This window comes from Caenorhabditis remanei, chromosome V (genome assembly GCF_010183535.1).
Source record: "Caenorhabditis remanei strain PX506 chromosome V, whole genome shotgun sequence".
Lineage (NCBI taxonomy): Eukaryota > Metazoa > Nematoda > Chromadorea > Rhabditida > Rhabditidae > Caenorhabditis > Caenorhabditis remanei.
In genome coordinates this window covers 2,915,842-2,937,050 of record NC_071332.1, presented here as the reverse complement: position 1 = coordinate 2,937,050, position 21,209 = coordinate 2,915,842, and the positions used below count along the sequence as shown (strand labels likewise).

At 37.4% G+C, this 21,209-nt stretch overlaps 2 protein-coding genes across 2 annotated transcripts; one reads left to right on the top strand and one right to left on the bottom strand.

Moving 5' to 3' along the window:
- Positions 1-6,576: 6,576 nt before the first annotated feature.
- On the bottom strand, positions 6,577-13,771 carry GCK72_016969 (uncharacterized protein; the record flags this gene model as incomplete). Its single annotated transcript, XM_053731801.1, has 7 exons — positions 6,577-6,702; positions 7,652-8,053; positions 9,627-10,831; positions 11,590-12,091; positions 13,149-13,400; positions 13,481-13,594; positions 13,640-13,771. The coding sequence occupies 7 exons, from the start codon at positions 13,769-13,771 to the stop codon at positions 6,577-6,579; spliced, it is 2,733 nt and encodes a 910-aa protein (XP_053580714.1).
- Positions 13,772-18,961: 5,190 nt separating this feature from the next.
- Positions 18,962-20,012, top strand: GCK72_016968 (uncharacterized protein; the record flags this gene model as incomplete). Its single annotated transcript, XM_053731800.1, has 2 exons — positions 18,962-19,052; positions 19,846-20,012. 2 exons carry the CDS (start codon positions 18,962-18,964, stop codon positions 20,010-20,012), a joined length of 258 nt encoding a protein of 85 aa, XP_053580713.1.
- Between the last annotated feature and the right edge of the window lie 1,197 nt (positions 20,013-21,209).

The following is a 21,209-nucleotide window of genomic DNA, read 5'->3' as shown; positions in this document are numbered from 1 at the left end:
TTAATTTCTTTTCAGACCGCCCCCTGATCATGAATACAGCAGGACTTCATTTTTCCAAATTATAATTTTTGTATGAAAAACTTTAACAATCAGTTGTTCATGAATGAAAAATAGTTATCAGTTTGAAAATTATGTGATTAAAAAGCTGAAGACGTGAGGATTCTGAATATGCTTTCAAATTTGAACTACGACTAATATGAACCGAGATACAGTGAATAGACTATTTCCAGTTGCGAGCCACCCTTACTCAAAACTAAAACCCTCGAATCTCGGTCCATTTATAACAATTTTCAATTTTTTAAAACAGATTCAAAATTCTCACGTCTTCAGCTTCTTTAATAAGTTATTTCAAGTTAAAATTGGTATATTTATGCTAGAAAAAATCACATCCAAAATAAAAAAATTTCAGGTCAAAAAATCAAAATTTTGAAAATTTTATTTTTCTAAACCTATCCAGGAAATGACTTAAATCAGAGATTTACTTGATATTAGTATCATAGAAAAGCTGAAGACGTGAAAATTCTGAATTTGTATTCAAAATCGCTGTATAATCAAAATGAAGTGAGTTACGACTGTTTTTAATCCTTCGAATCTGGGCTCAAATCAAACTTTTTCAAAACCTGAGTCAAAACTTTCATCCCATTTTTCTCAAGTACCAGGAGTCGTGGTCAACAAAACAAATAAATATTTAAAATTGACATTTTCTCAGCTTTCCAATGATATATAATACATAATATATCTCCAAATATACTCCAGGAGCTTTCCTAGTTAATTGATGACTCATTATTGTAGAATCAGCAATTGAACACCTAGACTTAAAACCTTGGTATCTTGATTCGATTTGGCTTTTTCTTAAATCTAAAAACATATTCAGAAACCTCAAAACTTTAGCTTTTCAATGATATATAACACATACTATATCTTCAAATATACTCTAGGAGCTTCTCTAGTTAATTGATGACTCATTATTTTAGAATCAGCAATTGGACACCTAGACTTAAAACCTTGGTATCTCAGTTCATTTCAACATTTTTTTAAATCTAAAAACTGATTCGGAATCCTCAAAATCTTAGCTTTACAATGATATATAACACATACTATATCTTCAAATATACTCTAGGAGCTTCTTTAGTTAATTGATGATTATTTTAGAATCAGCAATTGGACACCTAGACTTAAAACCTTGGTATCTCAGTTCATTTCAACATTTTTTTAAATCTAAAAACCGATTCGGAATCCTCAAAATCTTAGCTTTACAATGATATATAACACATACTATATCTTCAAATATACTCTAGGAGCTTCTCTAGTTAATTGATGATTATTTTAGAATCAGCAATTGGACACCTAGACTTAAAACCTTGGTATCTCAGTTCATTTCAACATTTTTTTAAATCTAAAAACCGATTCGGAATCCTCAAAATCTTAGCTTTACAATGATATATAACACATACTATATCTTCAAATATACTCTAGGAGCTTCTTTAGTTAATTGATGATTATTTTAGAATCAGCAATTGGACACCTAGACTTAAAACCTTGGTATCTCAGTTCATTTCAACATTTTTTTAAATCTAAAAACCGATTCGGAATCCTCAAAATCTTAGCTTTACAATGATATATAACACATACTATATCTTCAAATATACTCTAGGAGCTTCTCTAGTTAATTGATGATTATTTTAGAATCAGCAATTGGACACCTAGACTTAAAACCTTGGTATCTCAGTTCATTTCAACATTTTTTTAAATCTAAAAACCGATTCGGAATCCTCAAAATCTTAGCTTTACAATGATATATAACACATACTATATCTTCAAATATACTCTAGGAGCTTCTTTAGTTAATTGATGATTATTTTAGAATCAGCAATTGGACACCTAGACTTAAAACCTTGGTATCTCAGTTCATTTCAACATTTTTTTAAATCTAAAAACTGATTCGGAATCCTCAAAATCTTAGCTTTACAATGATATATAACACATACTATATCTTCAAATATACTCTAGGAGCTTCTTTAGTTAATTGATGATTATTTTAGAATCAGCAATTGGACACCTAGACTTAAAACCTTGGTATCTCAGTTCATTTCAACATTTTTTTAAATCTAAAAACCGATTCGGAATCCTCAAAATCTTAGCTTTACAATGATATATAACACATACTATATCTTCAAATATACTCTAGGAGCTTCTCTAGTTAATTGATGATTATTTTAGAATCAGCAATTGGACACCTAGACTTAAAACCTTGGTATCTCAGTTCATTTCAACATTTTTTTAAATCTAAAAACTGATTCGGAATCCTCAAAATCTTAGCTTTACAATGATATATAACACATACTATATCTTCAAATATACTCTAGGAGCTTCTTTAGTTAATTGATGATTATTTTAGAATCAGCAATTGGACACCTAGACTTAAAACCTTGGTATCTCAGTTCATTTCAACATTTTTTTAAATCTAAAAACCGATTCGGAATCCTCAAAATCTTAGCTTTACAATGATATATAACACATACTATATCTTCAAATATACTCTAGGAGCTTCTCTAGTTAATTGATGATTATTTTAGAATCAGCAATTGGACACCTAGACTTAAAACCTTGGTATCTCAGTTCATTTCAACATTTTTTTAAATCTAAAAACCGATTCGGAATCCTCAAAATCTTAGCTTTACAATGATATATAACACATACTATATCTTCAAATATACTCTAGGAGCTTCTTTAGTTAATTGATGATTATTTTAGAATCAGCAATTGGACACCTAGACTTAAAACCTTGGTATCTCAGTTCATTTCAACATTTTTTTAAATCTAAAAACCGATTCGGAATCCTCAAAATCTTAGCTTTACAATGATATATAACACATACTATATCTTCAAATATACTCTAGGAGCTTCTCTAGTTAATTGATGATTATTTTAGAATCAGCAATTGGACACCTAGACTTAAAACCTTGGTATCTCAGTTCATTTCAACATTTTTTTAAATCTAAAAACCGATTCGGAATCCTCAAAATCTTAGCTTTACAATGATATATAACACATACTATATCTTCAAATATACTCTAGGAGCTTCTTTAGTTAATTGATGATTATTTTAGAATCAGCAATTGGACACCTAGACTTAAAACCTTGGTATCTCAGTTCATTTCAACATTTTTTTAAATCTAAAAACCGATTCGGAATCCTCAAAATCTTAGCTTTACAATGATATATAACACATACTATATCTTCAAATATACTCTAGGAGCTTCTCTAGTTAATTGATGATTATTTTAGAATCAGCAATTGGACACCTAGACTTAAAACCTTGGTATCTCAGTTCATTTCAACATTTTTTTAAATCTAAAAACCGATTCGGAATCCTCAAAATCTTAGCTTTACAATGATATATAACACATACTATATCTTCAAATATACTCTAGGAGCTTCTTTAGTTAATTGATGATTATTTTAGAATCAGCAATTGGACACCTAGACTTAAAACCTTGGTATCTCAGTTCATTTCAACATTTTTTTAAATCTAAAAACCGATTCGGAATCCTCAAAATCTTAGCTTTACAATGATATATAACACATACTATATCTTCAAATATACTCTAGGAGCTTCTCTAGTTAATTGATGATTATTTTAGAATCAGCAATTGGACACCTAGACTTAAAACCTTGGTATCTCAGTTCATTTCAACATTTTTTTAAATCTAAAAACCGATTCGGAATCCTCAAAATCTTAGCTTTACAATGATATATAACACATACTATATCTTCAAATATACTCTAGGAGCTTCTCTAGTTAATTGATGATTATTTTAGAATCAGCAATTGGACACCTAGACTTAAAACCTTGGTATCTCAGTTCATTTCAACATTTTTTTAAATCTAAAAACCGATTCGGAATCCTCAAAATCTTAGCTTTACAATGATATATAACACATACTATATCTTCAAATATACTCTAGGAGCTTCTTTAGTTAATTGATGATTATTTTAGAATCAGCAATTGGACACCTAGACTTAAAACCTTGGTATCTCAGTTCATTTCAACATTTTTTTAAATCTAAAAACCGATTCGGAATCCTCAAAATCTTAGCTTTACAATGATATATAACACATACTATATCTTCAAATATACTCTAGGAGCTTCTCTAGTTAATTGATGATTATTTTAGAATCAGCAATTGGACACCTAGACTTAAAACCTTGGTATCTCAGTTCATTTCAACATTTTTTTAAATCTAAAAACCGATTCGGAATCCTCAAAATCTTAGCTTTACAATGATATATAACACATACTATATCTTCAAATATACTCTAGGAGCTTCTTTAGTTAATTGATGATTATTTTAGAATCAGCAATTGGACACCTAGACTTAAAACCTTGGTATCTCAGTTCATTTCAACATTTTTTTAAATCTAAAAACCGATTCGGAATCCTCAAAATCTTAGCTTTACAATGATATATAACACATACTATATCTTCAAATATACTCTAGGAGCTTCTCTAGTTAATTGATGATTATTTTAGAATCAGCAATTGGACACCTAGACTTAAAACCTTGGTATCTCAGTTCATTTCAACATTTTTTTAAATCTAAAAACCGATTCGGAATCCTCAAAATCTTAGCTTTACAATGATATATAACACATACTATATCTTCAAATATACTCTAGGAGCTTCTTTAGTTAATTGATGATTATTTTAGAATCAGCAATTGGACACCTAGACTTAAAACCTTGGTATCTCAGTTCATTTCATCATTTTTTTAAATCTAAAAACAGATTCGGAATCCTCAAAACCTAAGCTTTTCAATAATACCCATTATTTTAAAAAACACCAAGACCATCCATGAGTTCCACCGTCTCAAAGTATAGTCATCATCAGCAATATTGGGAAAAAATCATCACAAATCATAGCGAGTGAGAAACGTCAAAGATGAAAAAAAAAAGTGTAGTGGAAGAAATTGTGACCAAACCTTCTCCAATAAACAACACTTATATTGTGGTGTCAATATATAAATAGAAAAATCGAAGGTGCGAGAGAGTGAAGAGACATAGACGGCTAGTGTCTTCTTGGTAACCGGACGGACCCCCCGGTTGGCATATAGGAATAAGGAGGGGGGGGATGGTCTAGAGGTCAACACCAAGACACCCCCTCCCAACCCATCTGACGCAATGACCCTAACAGCTGGTGATCGGAGAGGGGGGGATCAGCTGATCCCCCCCTCTCTGTTTGTCTGGCGCGCCGGCGGCGCGCGCTTTGGACGACACTTTCAGAGCCCGTCACAAGCCATCTTCTTCTTCCAACCTTCTCAAATTTAAGATGGTTGTGTAGATCAAGTCAAGGGCTACATTTTTGTAGTTGACACCGTTTTGATAGCTCCGCCCACTTTTGAGATATGACGGTTTTTAGGGAAGAGGGATCTGAGGAGCTTTAAAGACGCATATCTCAAAAGTGGGCGGAGCTATCAAAACGTTGTCAAATACAAAAATGTAGCTCTTCCCTTTATCTATATTTTTGTAGTTGACAATTTCTTGATAGCTCCGCCCACTTTTGAGATATGCGCCTTTAAAGATCGGGGTTGTGAAGGAAAGAGGCGCCGCCTGAGGAAAGCTGCCGTATCTGAAAAATGGGCGGAGCTATCGAAAAGTTGTCAACTAGAAAAATGAAGCTCTAGGTTTGATCTACAAGAATATCTACATTTGGAAAGAATCGAGTTATCTGGACCTCCATAAAATCCGTCAAAAAGTGGGGGAAATTCACTGAAAATGAATCGCTCAAAAATTGGGAGTCTTTTAAAAAACTAGTGGATAGTACTGTAATTCTGTCTAAAAATCTGTAAAACTTCTAAAAATCGTTTTCTTAGCTTGGTTACTACACAACCAAAAAAAAAGCAAAAATATTTTGAAATTTTTTGAAATACTTTTTTTTTCAAATTTTTACTAAAAAGTTGTTTTTCTCTTAAAGAAAAACTTCAAACTTCCCTTTTTTCAATTGAAAATCGATGCTAATTAAGTCTAATTAACTACTTAATTGGTACCGTAACCCGCAAAGTTGGTACAGTTAGCAATGGAGCGCACTTGCAACCCAAGAACTGCTCGAAGGTGAAAAAACAGAAACCAAAAGAAATTTCCAGAAGAGTAAATTGCCATCAAATGATGATAAGAGAATGGTCATTCCAGTTTCCAGAGAGGTCATATACTCAAATGACCAATGGCTGAAAATTGGAATGAAATTTCAAAAAGGGGGAATCGATTTTCAATTTGATAAGGAAGCTTCTTATCAGTCAGGCGATGTGACTCGATGCGAAATATTTTAATTTAAATTGTAAAAAATCATGAATCACAATTAACTTACGGTGGGGGGAAAAGTGGGTCTACAATAATTGAATCACAAAACTTGGGGGGAAAATGGCTTTTTAAAAGGAAAAAAGGGCATTGGGAAACGAATAGTAAAGCAATTAAAGGGGGGGGGGGAAATTCCAGATAAATACATATGAAATGATACCAAAAAAAAAACGAAAAGAAGAGAAACAACCCAGTAAATACCAATTAACGGAATGAAACAAATTAAAATTCAATGTGAATTTTGAAGCTCGACGTGAGGAGGGCTTCCGGCTTTCGAATGATGAGCACCTTCGAGTCACGGTCATACGAGAATTCCAGCGGTTGGACGGGATCGGAGACACGGGTGATCTGGAAATTAATTAGGAATTAATTGGGAAATGGCTGAAAATAGGCCACGCCTACTGCACAAAATTTCTCTCAAATTATTGCGAGGTTTTCTACGGAAGCTCCGCCCACTTTTGCGGTGGCAATCGGGAAAAAGGTGGCATAGAAAAAAAGTAGAAATAGGACGAACATTTAACTGGAATCGTTGAGAAAACTGGCCACGCCCACTTTTCTTATTTCACAATTTGAGGAAGAATTTTTCAAGATTTTTCAGCGGAAGCTCCGCCCACTTTTGAGTTGGAAATCGGGGGATAACTGGGATAGTACCTTGACATAGACCCAAATATGGCAGAAACCAGGTATGTGCCCGGGTGGCGTTGAGCGCCTCGCATTTTCAGCCGAAATTTGAAAATGCGACGAGAAAGAGTGTGCGAAATGGAGAGACGCAGACACACTCTCTCGATTTTACACACTCTCTCTCGTCGCATTTTCACCCACTTTGAAATCTTTCAGCGCCCAAAGCGCCTCCATAGGCACATCCCTGGCAGAAACCGTCAAAAATCGCTGAAAAAACAAGCCACGCCCACTTTTATTTGTTCACAATTTCTCAACCTTCTTTAGGATAAGCCCCGCCCACTTTTGAGTTGGAAATCGTGAAAAATGAAGGATAAAACAAACAGAAATCGAGCAAAATTCAGCTGATTTCGTCAAAAATCGGCTGAAAAAACACAGGCCACGCTCACTTTCTTCTAGCATAAGCTCCGCCCCTTTTCCGCTATTTCAGCCTACGCTCCGCCCCTTTTCATCGTTTTCATCCTAAGCTCCGCCCCTTTTCAGCCGTTTCAGCCTAAGCTCCGCCCCTTTTCAGCCGTTTCAGCCTAAGCTCCGCGCCTTTTCAGCCGTTTCAGCCTAAGCTCCGCCCCTTTTCATCGTTTTCAGCCTAAGCTCCGCCCCTTTTCAACGTTCTGCTTACCTCAACCTTCTTCGGTGAGCTCTCAACACCACGAACGACGACTCTCTCGACCCAATTCTTGGCAGCGTACTTTCCATCGACATGTTCTCCTTCTAGCACGGCCTCCCGACTCGATTCAGTCTTATAATTGAATGACGTCTTCACGAATTGACCACTCTGATAGTCGTGAGTGGTGCCGTCATCCAAATAGATCTCTCCTTTCGAGTTTCCATTCGAATCCAATGCGACGTAGAGTGTCAACGGATCGTCTTTCATGAGTGTCGCTGATCGACGGATTCGTTGCCACGTCGGAATGATGATACCACCGCGTTGGTAGACCGGTGTGAATGTGATCGGAGCGTCGACGTAGATCGATTCGCCGTGCACTTCGGCTCCCGAGATCCATTCGTACCATCTCTCCGTCTGGAAATGGGACACATAAGGGTTGGGTGGTTCGATTGAGCTATTTTTAATTGAAAAAAATAGATTCTAGGGCCAAAAATTTTGGGTTTTTAAATCAGATTTTCATCATTTTCGGATCAAAAATGACAGAAATAGCATAGAATCAAGCTCATGACGAAAAACCGGTAAAAATTGTGGCATTTAGGCGACTATCGAGCAGATTCTGATGGCTTTGAAGACCAATTTTGATTCTGAAATTGCTCAGAAACTCTCATTTTCAGACCAAAAATCGCTGAATCTGCTAGAAATAGCATCGGGACTGAAAAAAAAAACGGAAAGATCTGTGTCATTTGATCAATTTCGAGCGGATTTTCATAATTAGACTGATTTTAAGTCTGAAAATCCTCAAAATATTGAAAATTTAGCTCAAACTGTGTAGAAATCGCGGGAAATGCTACAAATAGCATTTAATCAAGCTCATAGCTAAAAACGATAAAAAATTGTTGCATTTAGGCGATTTCAAGCAAATTTTCATGATTTTTAAGCTCTCTAGACCGAATTCGAGTCTGAAAATGCTCAAAATACTGGAAATTTAGCTCAACTTGAATAGAAATTGCAGAAAATGCTAGAAGTAACACCAGAATCTTCTAAAAATTCGAAAATTGCCTAAAATACACAAAAGAGTATCGGAACTTCGAAAGTTTCTTCATTGATCATCTCAAATTCTCCATTTTCCACTCCAAAATATCAAAGAATGCTCAAAAAAGCTTCAGAATCCTGTAAAATTCTATAATTTGGGAGCTCAATAACCAGAATTTGCAAAAGCTGAAATCTTCGGAAATTATGCAATGTTAGTCATTTTCAGCTCAGTTTTTATCAGATTTTCATAAATTTCTGTCCAAAAATCGCTGAATCTGCTAGAAATAGCATCGAATCAAGCTCATAGCTAAAAACGATAAAAATTGTTGCATTTAGGCGATTTCAAGCAGATTTTCATGATTTTTAAGCTCTCTAGACCGATTTTGAGTCTGAAAACCCTCAAAATATTGCAAATTTAGCTCAAGCTGTGTAGAAATCGCTTAAAATGCTAGAAATGGATCCAAAATCTTGTGAAAATTCGAAAATCCTCTGAAATGCACAAACAGAGTATCAGAACTTCCAGAATTGTGTTATTTGCAAAATCCATCACAAGGGGTTCAAATATCATCGAATATTCTCCATTTTCAGTTCCGAAATAGCAAAAAATGCTCAAAAAAGCTTCAGAATCGTGTAAAACCGATACTTCTGGAGCTCAAGGACAAAATAACCTTAAGTTGCAAGAAAAACGCTTAAAAATAGGCTTAAAATCTTCAAAAATTCTACAATTTTCATCATTTTCAGACCAAATGCTCAAATTATTGCAAATTTAGCTCCAACTGTGTAGAAATCGCTGAAAATGCTAGAAATGCTCAAAAAATCTTCAGAATCTTTCAAAATTCTATACTTTTTGACCTCAATAACCTGAATTTGCTAGAAAAAAAGCTCAAATCTTCAAAAATTCTGCAATTTCCATCATTTTCAGCCAATTTTTCAGCATTTTTGAGCTCATTTCTACCTTCTTCTCCCCTCTCGGCATCTTCACTTGCACATTGAACGTATCCTTCTCCACGACAGGTCTCGCCATAATCCCACTTCCCACCATCCACTGTTTCTGCTCTTCCAACAACGAGTCATCACTCTCAAACTCATAAAACAACGGTCTCATCGGTGGTACGCCGTTCTGCGAGTGCTGCTGGAACAGTGTATACCAGTAGGGTAGAAGAGCATAACGAGTTCTCAACGCCTCCCGAATGATTCCCTGCGTTTGCTCCGAGAACAGCCATGGCTCACGACGACGTGTGTCAATATGAGCATGAGCACGGAAGAACGGTTGGAACGCTCCAGTTTGATACCATCTGGAGAGCAACTGCTCGTCTGGATTTCCAAAGAATCCACCCACATCTGCACCAACAAATGGGACACCAGCGATACTCAAAGAAAGTGTCATTGGCGCCGCGATTTCCAGATGTCCCCAGTCAGCAGTGTTGTCTCCAGTCCATATCGCCGCCGTTCTCTGAGTCCCAATGAATCCAGCGCGACTCAAAATAAACGGCCGTTCTTTCCCGTTGGTTCTCGCCATCAGACCATCAAACGTCGCCGATGTATACATCATTCCATACATGTTATGCACCTCTCTATGCTCAATTCCTCCATAATGAATCGACTCCTTATCCATTGTGATTTCAGGACCACTGAACACCGACGGCTCATTCATATCATTCCAAATATGAAGATTACTCGATGATCCACTGTATCTATCAAACGAGAATTGATCTTTCCAGTAGGATCGAGTATCCGGATGCCAGAAATCGAGATACTCACTGGCTCCCGGCCAGCAGTGTCCTTCGAAGTCGGATCCATCGGTTCTCTTGACGAATAGTCCCTTATCTTTCGCATCCTTATACACATAATATCCGTCGTCTTTCTTGATATGTGGATCCACAATTGTCACCATTTTCCGTCCTTTCTCTGCCACTTTCGCCACCATATCAGCGGGCGTCGGGAACTTATGCTTATCCCACGTGAAATACTTTTTCCCGTCGGTATGCTCAATATCCAGCCAGATGACGTCCATTGGCATATCGTGATCGTCGAATCCTTTATTGACGGCCGCCACGTCTTGCTCATCATTGTAATTCCAGCGACATTGATGGTATCCTATCGAGAAGAGTGGTGGCAGTGGAGTCGTTCCGGTGAGCTTTGCGTTTTGACGTTGGACATCTGGAAATTGAGGATTTAGGGATGGAATTTTTGGGAAAATTGAGAGAAAATGAGCCCTATAGCTACAAAAAAACGCATTTTTCGGCTGAAATTCTGATTTTCCGGGGTAAAAACCTTGGAATACTCTATTTCAGCCGAAATTTTAGCTTCTAGCGTGAAAACCGCCGTTTTTGAGCTGAAAATCAAAGAAAAATGGGGAAAAACCCGTTTTTCGACGAACATTTCAAAAATTCCTTGAATTTGAGCTGAAAACTTCGGGATTTTGGATTTTTGAGTGAATTTTTGACCGCATCAGCTGAAATTTCCGTCAAAAACTCAAACTTTTGAGCAAAACGGGCAAATTTTGGGATTTTCCACTGAAAATGGGTCAAAAAACCAGTTTTTGTCAAAAATTTCAAAAAATCCTCGAATGACCTGAAAACTTCTGAATTTTTGATCGCTTCAGCTGAAACTTCAGTCACAAAGTCCAATTTTTGAGCGAATAAAGCTAATTTTCGGATTTTTCAGTGAAAATGGGTCTAAAACCAGTTTTTCGATAAAAATTTCAAAAATTCTTGGAATTTGAGCTGAAAACTTCTGAATATTTGACCGTTTCAGCAGAAATTTCAGTTTAAAAAAATCAAATTTTTGATTAAAACAAGCAAAATTTCAGACTCTAACTTCTTTGGCAATCAAAATTTGAAGTTTTGAGTTTTCGCGCTCATTTTTCAGCGAGAATCCATAATTTTCAGATATTTTCCATCGAAATCCTTCCTTACCCTTCACAGTTGGTCCAACAAAGAAAAATATATCGACCATTCCGGATTCGGACATGAAATGAGCATCAAAATGTGGCACATTATCGCTAGCTCCGGTCACTTTATCGAGCATTTTTCCGAATAATCCCTTAGAAGTGACAGACGATTCAGTGTCAACCCAAGTCTCCGCAGCGTTAAACCAAAGAGCTCCGACGGATCGATTGGCTCGGTGAGCAAGAATATAAGGGATGGAGACGTAGAGAGCCATCGGATTATTGAGTTCATACTCAAACACATCCAAATTATACAATCGATATGGATCAGTATTTCCGACAGTGTTGCGGAGAGCAAATGCGTCCGCGTGTTCTGGGAGACCGTAGGCTGTTTTGAAGTTGACAAATGAGATGTCCACTCCGACACTACTCGATCCATGTTGCTTGTGATCGGTGAACGATTTGAATCTCTCCTCCCAAAAGCCTTCTGGATACTCTTTGCCCTCTTCTTTCACACGGAACTCCTCGATCTGAAAATATGAGAAATTTTGGGGGGAAAATGTGGTATTTGGAGTGAAAATCATGGAAAAATCATCGGAAATTTGACATTCTTGAGTGAAAATCATTGGAAATTCGACATTTTCGATTGAAAACCATCACAAATTTGCCGTTTTTGTGTGAAAATCATCAAAAACCATCAAAAATTTGACATTTGTGAGTGAAAATCATGGAAAAATCACCGGAAATTTTGCATTTTTCAGTCAAAATCACCTAAATCGCATGAAAATCAACAAAACTCGTGATTATTTGTTTGCGAAAACAGCAATTTTTGGCAAAACTGGTGCTTTTTTCGCAAATTTTGAATAAAATTTCATATTCTGAGGTAGTGTTTTGAGTGAAAATTTATGAAAAATCATCAAAAATCTTGCTATTTTGGATCGATTCGTAGTGAAAAGTTGGGAAAATCGCGTAAAAACTGACAAAACTTGTTTTTTTTTTTCGCAAAACTGGGTTTTCCGCACTTTTATTCGACAAAATAGTGATTTTTCCACAAATTTTGAATAAAAAACTATGAAAACTTGATGAAACAAGCTGAAAAATCGATATTTCCACTCAGAAATCGGAGTTTTTGCTAGTTTTTGAGCAAAAACTTGCATTTTGTGCTAAAAAAAAGTCCATTTTATCAATTTTTGACGTCAGAATAAGCAAAAATCGAGATTTTCCTGCATCATCAAAATTGGGTGAAAATCATGAAAAATCATCGGAAATGTGACTTTTTTCCAGTAAAAATCATCGAGAAACGCGGAAAAACTTGCTAATTCGAATCGATTTCGCATAAAAACAGACAGAATTGGTGTTTTTTGAGTAAAAATTCATTAAAAAGTGATTTTTTATGATGAGAGAAGATAAAAATGCGAGTTTTGGCTAGTTTTTGAGCGAAAACTTGCATTTTGTGCAAAACAAGTCAATTTTACCGCGTTTTTCTATCAAAAACCTCATTTTCCTGCTGTAATTATCAACTTTTCGGCGAAAACGCCGAAATTAGAGTGAAAATTCCTGAAATTTTCGATTATTCCCACCACAAACCTTCAATTTTCCATCTCTATTCATTTGGGCAACCAACTCATCGAACTCGTTGAATACGCTGACCGAGAACGGCTTATAGGTGATGACCACCTTCAATTTCTGGTTACCGCCAACGATTTTTGCCTCTTGTTGGCCGTTTTCCACACTTTCGAACGCCAATTCTTCTGGGAGAGCCACGAATGAAGGTGTCGGGACGTATCGCTTGCGGATCGACGTCTCGGGCTCATCAATTTGAATCCGGACAGTGGAATCCTGGAAAAAATCGATTTTTTAGTGAATTTTTGGGGGAAAAATCGATTTTTTTTTCGATTTTATTCAATTTTTTCACTTACCGCCAATCCCACAACGTTGAGCTTCAACGTGTTCTGCGAATTCTGAAGTTGGGCGGTCCAGACGGCTCCGTCGTGTTGAATCGACGCGGCGAGCAGCTCATAGCCAGTTGGCTCCTGAAGACTCCAGTTATGATGATTTTGTGGTGAGCCACGCCTCACTTTTATAGCTCTGTGCTGTTTGCAGAACGCACTCTGCTCGCAAGTCTTGAATTCCTCTCGTTTTACCATTTGGACGGCCAGCGGTGCCGCGAGAAGCAGTAGTAGCACTGTCCAGCTACTTCCGGCAGTCATTACTGCAATAGTTAGTGGTTTTTGAGGCGTTAGTTGTGAAATTTGAGTTTTTACAGCGAAAAAATGAAGGAAAATGGTCGAAAATTGGTCGAAAATTGAGTTGGTTTGAGACCGTACAAATCGGGAAGAATGCGCGATCGGGAAGAAACGAATCGGGAAGAAACGGATCGGGAAGAACCAAATCGGGAAGAAACGAATCGGGAAGAACGAAAACCGTGCGGCAAAGTTGCGAAAACCGCGCGCGCAGGTTGCAAATACTGTATTTTCAGGCTAAAAGGAATAGCAACGCCAAAAAAGCCTCTGAAAATACAGTATTTGCAACCTGCGCGCGCGGTTTTCGCAACTTTGCCGCACGGTTTTCGTTCTTCCCGATTCGTTTCTTCCCGATTTGTTTCTTCCCGATCCGTTTCTTCCCGATTCGTTTCTTCCCGATCGCGCATTCTTCCCGATTTGTACGGTCTCGTTGGTTTCTTCAAAATTCAAAATTCAAAAATCCACGTAAAAATACACAAGATCGTGGCGAGACCCAATCGGAGTGGAGCATGTTCCTTTAAATTACGATAGGCGAGGTTTTTTCACTATTTTTCTGGTTAAAATGCAATTTTTTGCTGAAATTTTAGTTAGAACACATAAACACAGTGCAAAAACTAAAAAAAATCAATTGAAAAAATTAAAAAACCTAAAATCGTGCCAAAACCCATAGCAAAAACACAACATGTTCCTTTAAAATTACGGTAGAAATTGCAGAAAATTAAAAATCATCATTTTTCCCCATTTTTCCACATAATCGATTGAAATTTTCAATCCTAAATTATAAAATTTGGGTCAACCAATCAAAAAAAAAAACGATAACAGGCATTGAATCGACTGGGTGACGTTGACATAGTGTCGTTTCCCCCCTGTTGTGTTTGTTTGAATGAGTGCAATGGAGCGCACCTGCATTGCCGGGGGTAGCTACTCAAATAGCGGGATGTTTGAATTGGAAAATTATCTTTGTTTTTGTGTTTTTCGTGTGAAAACAAGCAATAAAATTAATTTTTAATTGAATTTTTGAATTTCCAGGAAAATCGAGCAGCGCGAAGCCGAAAATCCACGATTTGTAAGTTCTGGACCCATTATTTTTCTATTTTTCTCTAATAAAATCGTGTTATATCCATCTTAATCAAATTTTCTCGTTGTTTCCCCATTTTTTCGGTCAGAATGCTATAAAACTTGACTGAAATGTGTTCTTTAAAGCTCTTTTCGTACGATTTCCAAGACAAACATTGCCATCGTTTCTCCCCTCATTTCCTCTACGAATTCTAATGAAAAGCTTCTTCGGAAAAGAGGAAAATTGCCTCTTTTCGGACAAAACAATGCGTCTCTTTTCATGACGCTTTTTCTCTCCATTTTTGAGATTTCTCAGCGTTTTTGTGGCGGAAATTCCATTTTTTTAATGTAAAAACAGAAATCTTTAAAAAATTCTTGAATTTCGAGCCTAGAAATACAAAATTTCGAATGAAAGTTGCAATTTGCCTTAGTTTTCAGTCAAAAATCGACTTAAAAACGATGAAGTGTGGCGAAATTGTCAAAAATGAAAGTTTTCTAACAAAACTTGAAAAATTGGTTTATTTTACCTATTTTGAGCAAATTTGATTGGCTTTCTTCGATTTTTAAAACAAATTTTCGATCTAGATTTCAATTTTAGCCATAATTTATTAAAATTTTGAATTTTCTGTGCAAAAATCGCATTTTTATCTGGAAAATGTCATTTTTGAACAATTTTCAGCAGTTTTTCGTATTTCCATGAACATTTTCGACATTTTTGTGCTCCGGGGCTCATTTTCAAAAATCCATCATAATTTTACACAATTTCAAGGGAAAAACTGCAAAAAATGCAGTTTTTTCACTGAAAATCGTGAATTTTCGCCGTAAAACCTTGTTTTTCATCGATTTTTCGTGTTTTCTGCAGAATTTTAAGCTTCTTAATTCTTTACTTGTGCTCTTTGGGTTGTTTTCATAATTCCTGATTGATTTTGCACAATTTTTAGTGAAAAACTGCGAAATCTAGCAAAAAAAGCTCAAAAACGCGGGTTTTCCACTGGAAATTGTGGATTTTCTTCCGAAAATCTCGTTTTTTTCAGTATAGTTTTTTACAAATTTGAGGAAAAAACACAATTTTTGCTGAAAAATCACAAATTTCCACTTAAAAAACCAAATTTTTCATCCAAGAATCACATTTTTTGCAATATATGCCCATTTTCACCCAAAAACCCCAATTTTTCATCTTAAAATCAAAATTTCTAGCACTTTTTGACTTTGCACCTGCAATTTTTGCGTAGTTTTTCACAAATTTGAGGAAAAAAACACAATTTTTGCTGAAAAATCACAAATTTCCACTTAAAAAACCAAATTTTTCATCTAAAAATCAAAAATTTCTGTTATAAAATCTCCATTTTTTATCCAAAAACCCCAATTTTCCAACCAAAAATCACATTTTTTTGCTATAAAATGCCCAATTTCCACCTAAAAACCAGACTTGCAAGATTCCGGGCCGGCCCGCCGGCCCGGCCCGGCCCGGTCGGCCCGGATTTGAATTTTTGAACTTTTTTCACTACAATTTTTTGTCCAAAAATTTATTTTCTGAAAATTTTTCATATTTTTCCTGAAGTATATTTTTCAGAAACCTTCGAAACCTACAAAAAATTGTTTTTAAGAAATATTTTTCAAAAAAAATCTGGAAATTTTCGAAAAAAAAATTTGAATTTTTTTTAGTACTGAACTTCCGGGCCCACCGGGCCGGGCCGGGCCGGGCCGGGCCCTGGAAATTTTCATTCCGGCCCGGCCCGGCCCGTTGCAAGTCTGCTAAAAACCCGTATTTTTCATCTAAAAATCAAAATTTCTAGCACTTTTTGACTTTGCACCTGCAATTTTCCCTCTAAATTAGTGCTTCCGTCCCATTAAACACCACGAAAAAACGTGTCAATCGATTTTTCGATTTTCTCTTTTTCCTCACAAAAAAAGCCGCCGCCAGACCGTCCAACTAAACGTCCGTCTGTGTCCACACATATACACAATACGACAAATTGTATGCGGAGAGGGAAGGGGGCGGAGCCTCTCTCACTCTCTAACCACTCTCTCAACGAGAGAGTCTCTCGCTAGCCCCCCAGCAGCCATCTCAAACATTAGAATCGAAGGGAAACTACGCGGGGGACACATGAGATAGAGATAGTAAGACGAGAAGAGACGCAGAGATTCGGCTACCGTACTACTCGAAGACCTGCGAATCACCGATTTGTCCGCTGTATATAAAGGCGGTGGTGGAATGAACGCGATGCGAGAGAGAGAGGAGTCTCTCTCTCTCGTTTATGCTTTAATTCTCTTTTCTCGTTTCTCTGCACTCTCTCCGTCTCTTCACTCTCTCGCTCTCCCTCGCCCGCTTGCTTGCAGAAAGGCAGTATATGTATGTGTGTGAGCGTTGGGAAATGCCGCCACCTATCAGTTGTACTTTCTCTCTGTGTCTCTTTCACTCTCTCTCACTCTCGCTTTGATAATATGATTGTGATCTATTGTGATCGATTCAATCATTTCAAGAGAGAGAGAGACACGTGGATATGTACAGGGAAGGAAAAGAACAAAATGTTGCGAAATAACTGATTGACAGTGGAACTAGAATCCTGTACTTTGTAGTTTAGGCTCAAAATTTGAGCTTAAAAAGTCAAAAGTACTGCGTTTTTCGTGTTGGACCGATAGATTTGAACACAGTAATCTCTAAGAGAGATATGCGTGTGGATTTACGCGGCGATGGTCGGATTTACGCTGGAATACTGTAGATGGCTTACAGCAAAACGACGCTCACAAAGAGAATCGCATTTTGTGTCGATTTACGCAGAGCTGGAAAGTTCTCTGGAATTCTGAAATTTCTGTTCCCATGCCTTCCGGTGCGAAATCTGTCTTGTGTCGATTTACGGAGTTATGATAGGGTTTACGCAGAGCTGTTGTGTGTCGATTTACGGTGGTGTGGTAGGATTTACGCAGAGATGGAGAGTTCTCTGGAATTTTGGCTGAAAGTCAATTTTAGCTAGATTTCTGAAATTTCTGCTCCTATCGCCTCCGGAGCGAAATCTGGTCGATTTACGATGGATTTTGGAAAAAAAATTTAAAACCCGATTGAATTTAGTCCAGGTTTTGCCATTTTTCGACCGAAAATCTGATGTTTTGACTTTTTTTCTGAAATTCAGGCTAAAAGTCAATTTTTAGCTTGAATTCAGAAATTTTTGGCTTGTGTCGATTTACGGAGTCTTGATAAGATTTACGCCAAGTTCCTGAAATTTGCTGATCTAGACTGTTTTTTTGTGGAAATTTCTGGAAAATCGAGAAATTTCCGAAAAAAAAAACCATTTTTCACCAGACAATCTGAAATTTCCGGCAATCTCGACAGTATCTTCATCACCAGTTCAACGAGTGCTCTCGTAAATCCTATCCCGTAAATCGACACATAGACATATAGACGATTTACGGCGGATTTTGAATTTCTGGAAATCCTTCTGGAAAGGTTTTGCCATAAATATTTCACCCGAAAATCTGAAATTTTGGCATTTTCCAACGAATTTCTCTCGTAAATCCCACCCAAACGATCCCGTAAATGGACACAGATCCAGTCCTATTCAAGGGAATAACTTTCGAAAATTGGAAATTTCGGTCGATAAAAATCTCACCGGAATTGTAAAATGAAACAAATCGCCGAAAGAAATATCGAGGAAGGTGATGGCCTAGTTTTCTCATCTCCATGTTTTGGCGAGGACTAGAAATCCGTGGGTTGAGAAAGTTAGGCCATGCTGAAATTCTTGACAGATTTTTGGATTTTTGGTCTACTACGTGCACACAAAGTCCACAAAACCAATTCTATACATTCCTAATGCGCTCCTTCATCCCATTCTTCTCCCTATTCACGTCTTCATATTTCCGTCGGATTCTTTTCTCTTCGACTCCTACAGTAGTCCATAATTTTCAGCTACCCTCCCCCCTCATCAAATGACGTCGGAATAGTAGCCTCTCTTTTTTTTCGAACAAAAAACCCTTTTTCTCCACCCCGACGTCGTCTCCGCGTGCCCCTCGTAGTCTCCGTTTTTTTGGGGACGCCGTCGGAGAATAAGAAAAAGAAGGAAAAAAGAAGAAACCGACACTTTTCGGGACAAAAAAAGGAGAGAGATGAATCGAGATGATGTCGGATTTGCGGTGCCGATGCTACCCGTCAATTATGCAGCGGCGACGACGTCTTCTGTAGCAGGAACCACAAATCGTTAGTCAAAAAAAGAGGATTCCGAGGGTGGTTAATCCCAAAGAACACTTTAAGATGAAAAAAGATTATCCTGAAAATATGGAAATCTTTGTGACAAACAACAGAGATCGGCTAGAGAACACCGTTCAAGATATCGCGGTAAATATGAATTTTCTGGAAGTATCGGTGTGATAGTGAATCTAGAATCTTCAATATTGAGGGTTACTGTACTTACAGTAATCCAGCTCCACAAAACGCTAAAAGACCTGGTTAAAGGCGCATCGGGCCGGCGCGTAACTCGCCTGAAATGTTTTAGAAGATTCTAGTCAGTTCAAAACATCGGAACCTTGAGAATCATATTGAGTACAAGTGGACTCTATCTGAATCTCCTCGCTAGAATTCGTTCTCGACAGGGCCGAGTCGATACGCAGCGAGATTTCACTACGTATCTTCACAAAACGCTATAGTGGAGTCAAATTTTACAGAAAATTCATATTTACCATACTAGCATGTAACTCGCTTGAAACTCAATATTATGAGCTGAAAAGTATACCAAAATGTGAATCTCAACGAGACCTATATCTATGATATAATACGGGCCGGATAGCTATTCGTTAATGTACCGGGTAAATGACTAAAAATCCATTTTAGCGCGTCCCGCGGTACATTAACGAATAGCCATCCGGTTCAAGGACATAGAACTCGTCGAGATCTACATTTTGGTATATTTTTCAGCTCGTAACATTGAGTTTGAAACGAGCTACGTGCAAGTATGGCAAATATGAAGTTTCTGGAAAATCTGATTCCATTATAGCGTTTTGTGACGATACGCAGGGAAATATCGCTGCGTATCGACTCGATACTATCGAGAACAAGGGATTCTACGAATTCAAACAGAGAGCACTTGCACTCCATCTGAGCAGGAGGCATAGAATCCAATTCTCGAGGTTCCGATTGTTTGAACTGACTAGAACAGACTAGAATTGTCTGAAATCACCGAAATTCTGAAAATTCAGAATTCATGTCTCCAGAATCGCCTTGAAATTCGGCCTTTTTTGACTCAGATATCTGTTTTTGACAAGAATTCTGAATTCAGCTAGACGTCTAGATCCAGATTGTCTAGAATCTAAAATCTTCAATACGGATGGTTACTGTGCCTACAGTAATCCAGCGCCACGCACCAAGACCAAAAGGCTCATTGGTGAATTTCGAACGGGTTTTTCGGTCTAAAAACCAAAAAGTGCTGAAATTCATGACCCACGTCATCTAGCGCTTCGTCTCAAGTTCGGAACCCATTGTTTACATAAACTTTCGATTTTTTGAGCCCAGTCCACCAGAATTGTTATGTTTATGTCATCTCTCTCACGCTCGTGTTCCCACCACAATCTCAATGGGAAATCGGTTCAATTTCCGGCTCATTTAACGAGAAAAATAGGATTGACGCCACCTGCCAAGAGAGATTCAGAGCATATGTTACTTACTTAGTTACTTAGTCGATCCGTTCTTCGCTCAGTTGGTGTGGGCGCGGATCACAGCTATCCATTTTTTCCGATCTTTGGCGATTGTGCTCCAAGGTTCGATCAATTGAGTTCCTTGTCGCACTGAGATTTCTTTCTTCAGGGAGTCGGCCCATCGCATTGGTGGTCTTCCTACTGGCCTTTTCTCATTTCTGGGTATCCATTCTTGAAGTAACGTTGTCCACCGATTATCGTTTCTTCTCATCACGTGGCCAGCCCAACTTAACTTTCGTTTCGTTATGAAGACAAGAGGGTCTTTCACTTGGGACATTTTCCTTATATCTTCTCGGTGGAGGTTTTTCTCTCGTTGTTCCGTGAGGGTAATTCCGACGAGTTTACGTTCAAGTGCAGCATGTGTTATTCTTACTCTTTCGGATAGAGCTTTAGTGAAAGTCCATGTTTCTGATCCATATGTCAGTGCGGGGAGAACAATGGAGTCGAAAAGTTGCGCTCGGATTTTCGGACACGTCAGGGCATCTGTTGTGTTTTTTATATTGTTGAGTGCAGCCCATGCCGATCGTCGTCTTCTGTGAATTTCTGGCTCTAGATCGTTTTTTGTATTGAGCAGTCTCCCCAAGTATACGTATTCCTCAACATCTTCAATTGCTGACATGGTGTTGTTTTTTCTGATATGTATTTGGTGACTTGACGCAAATTTGTT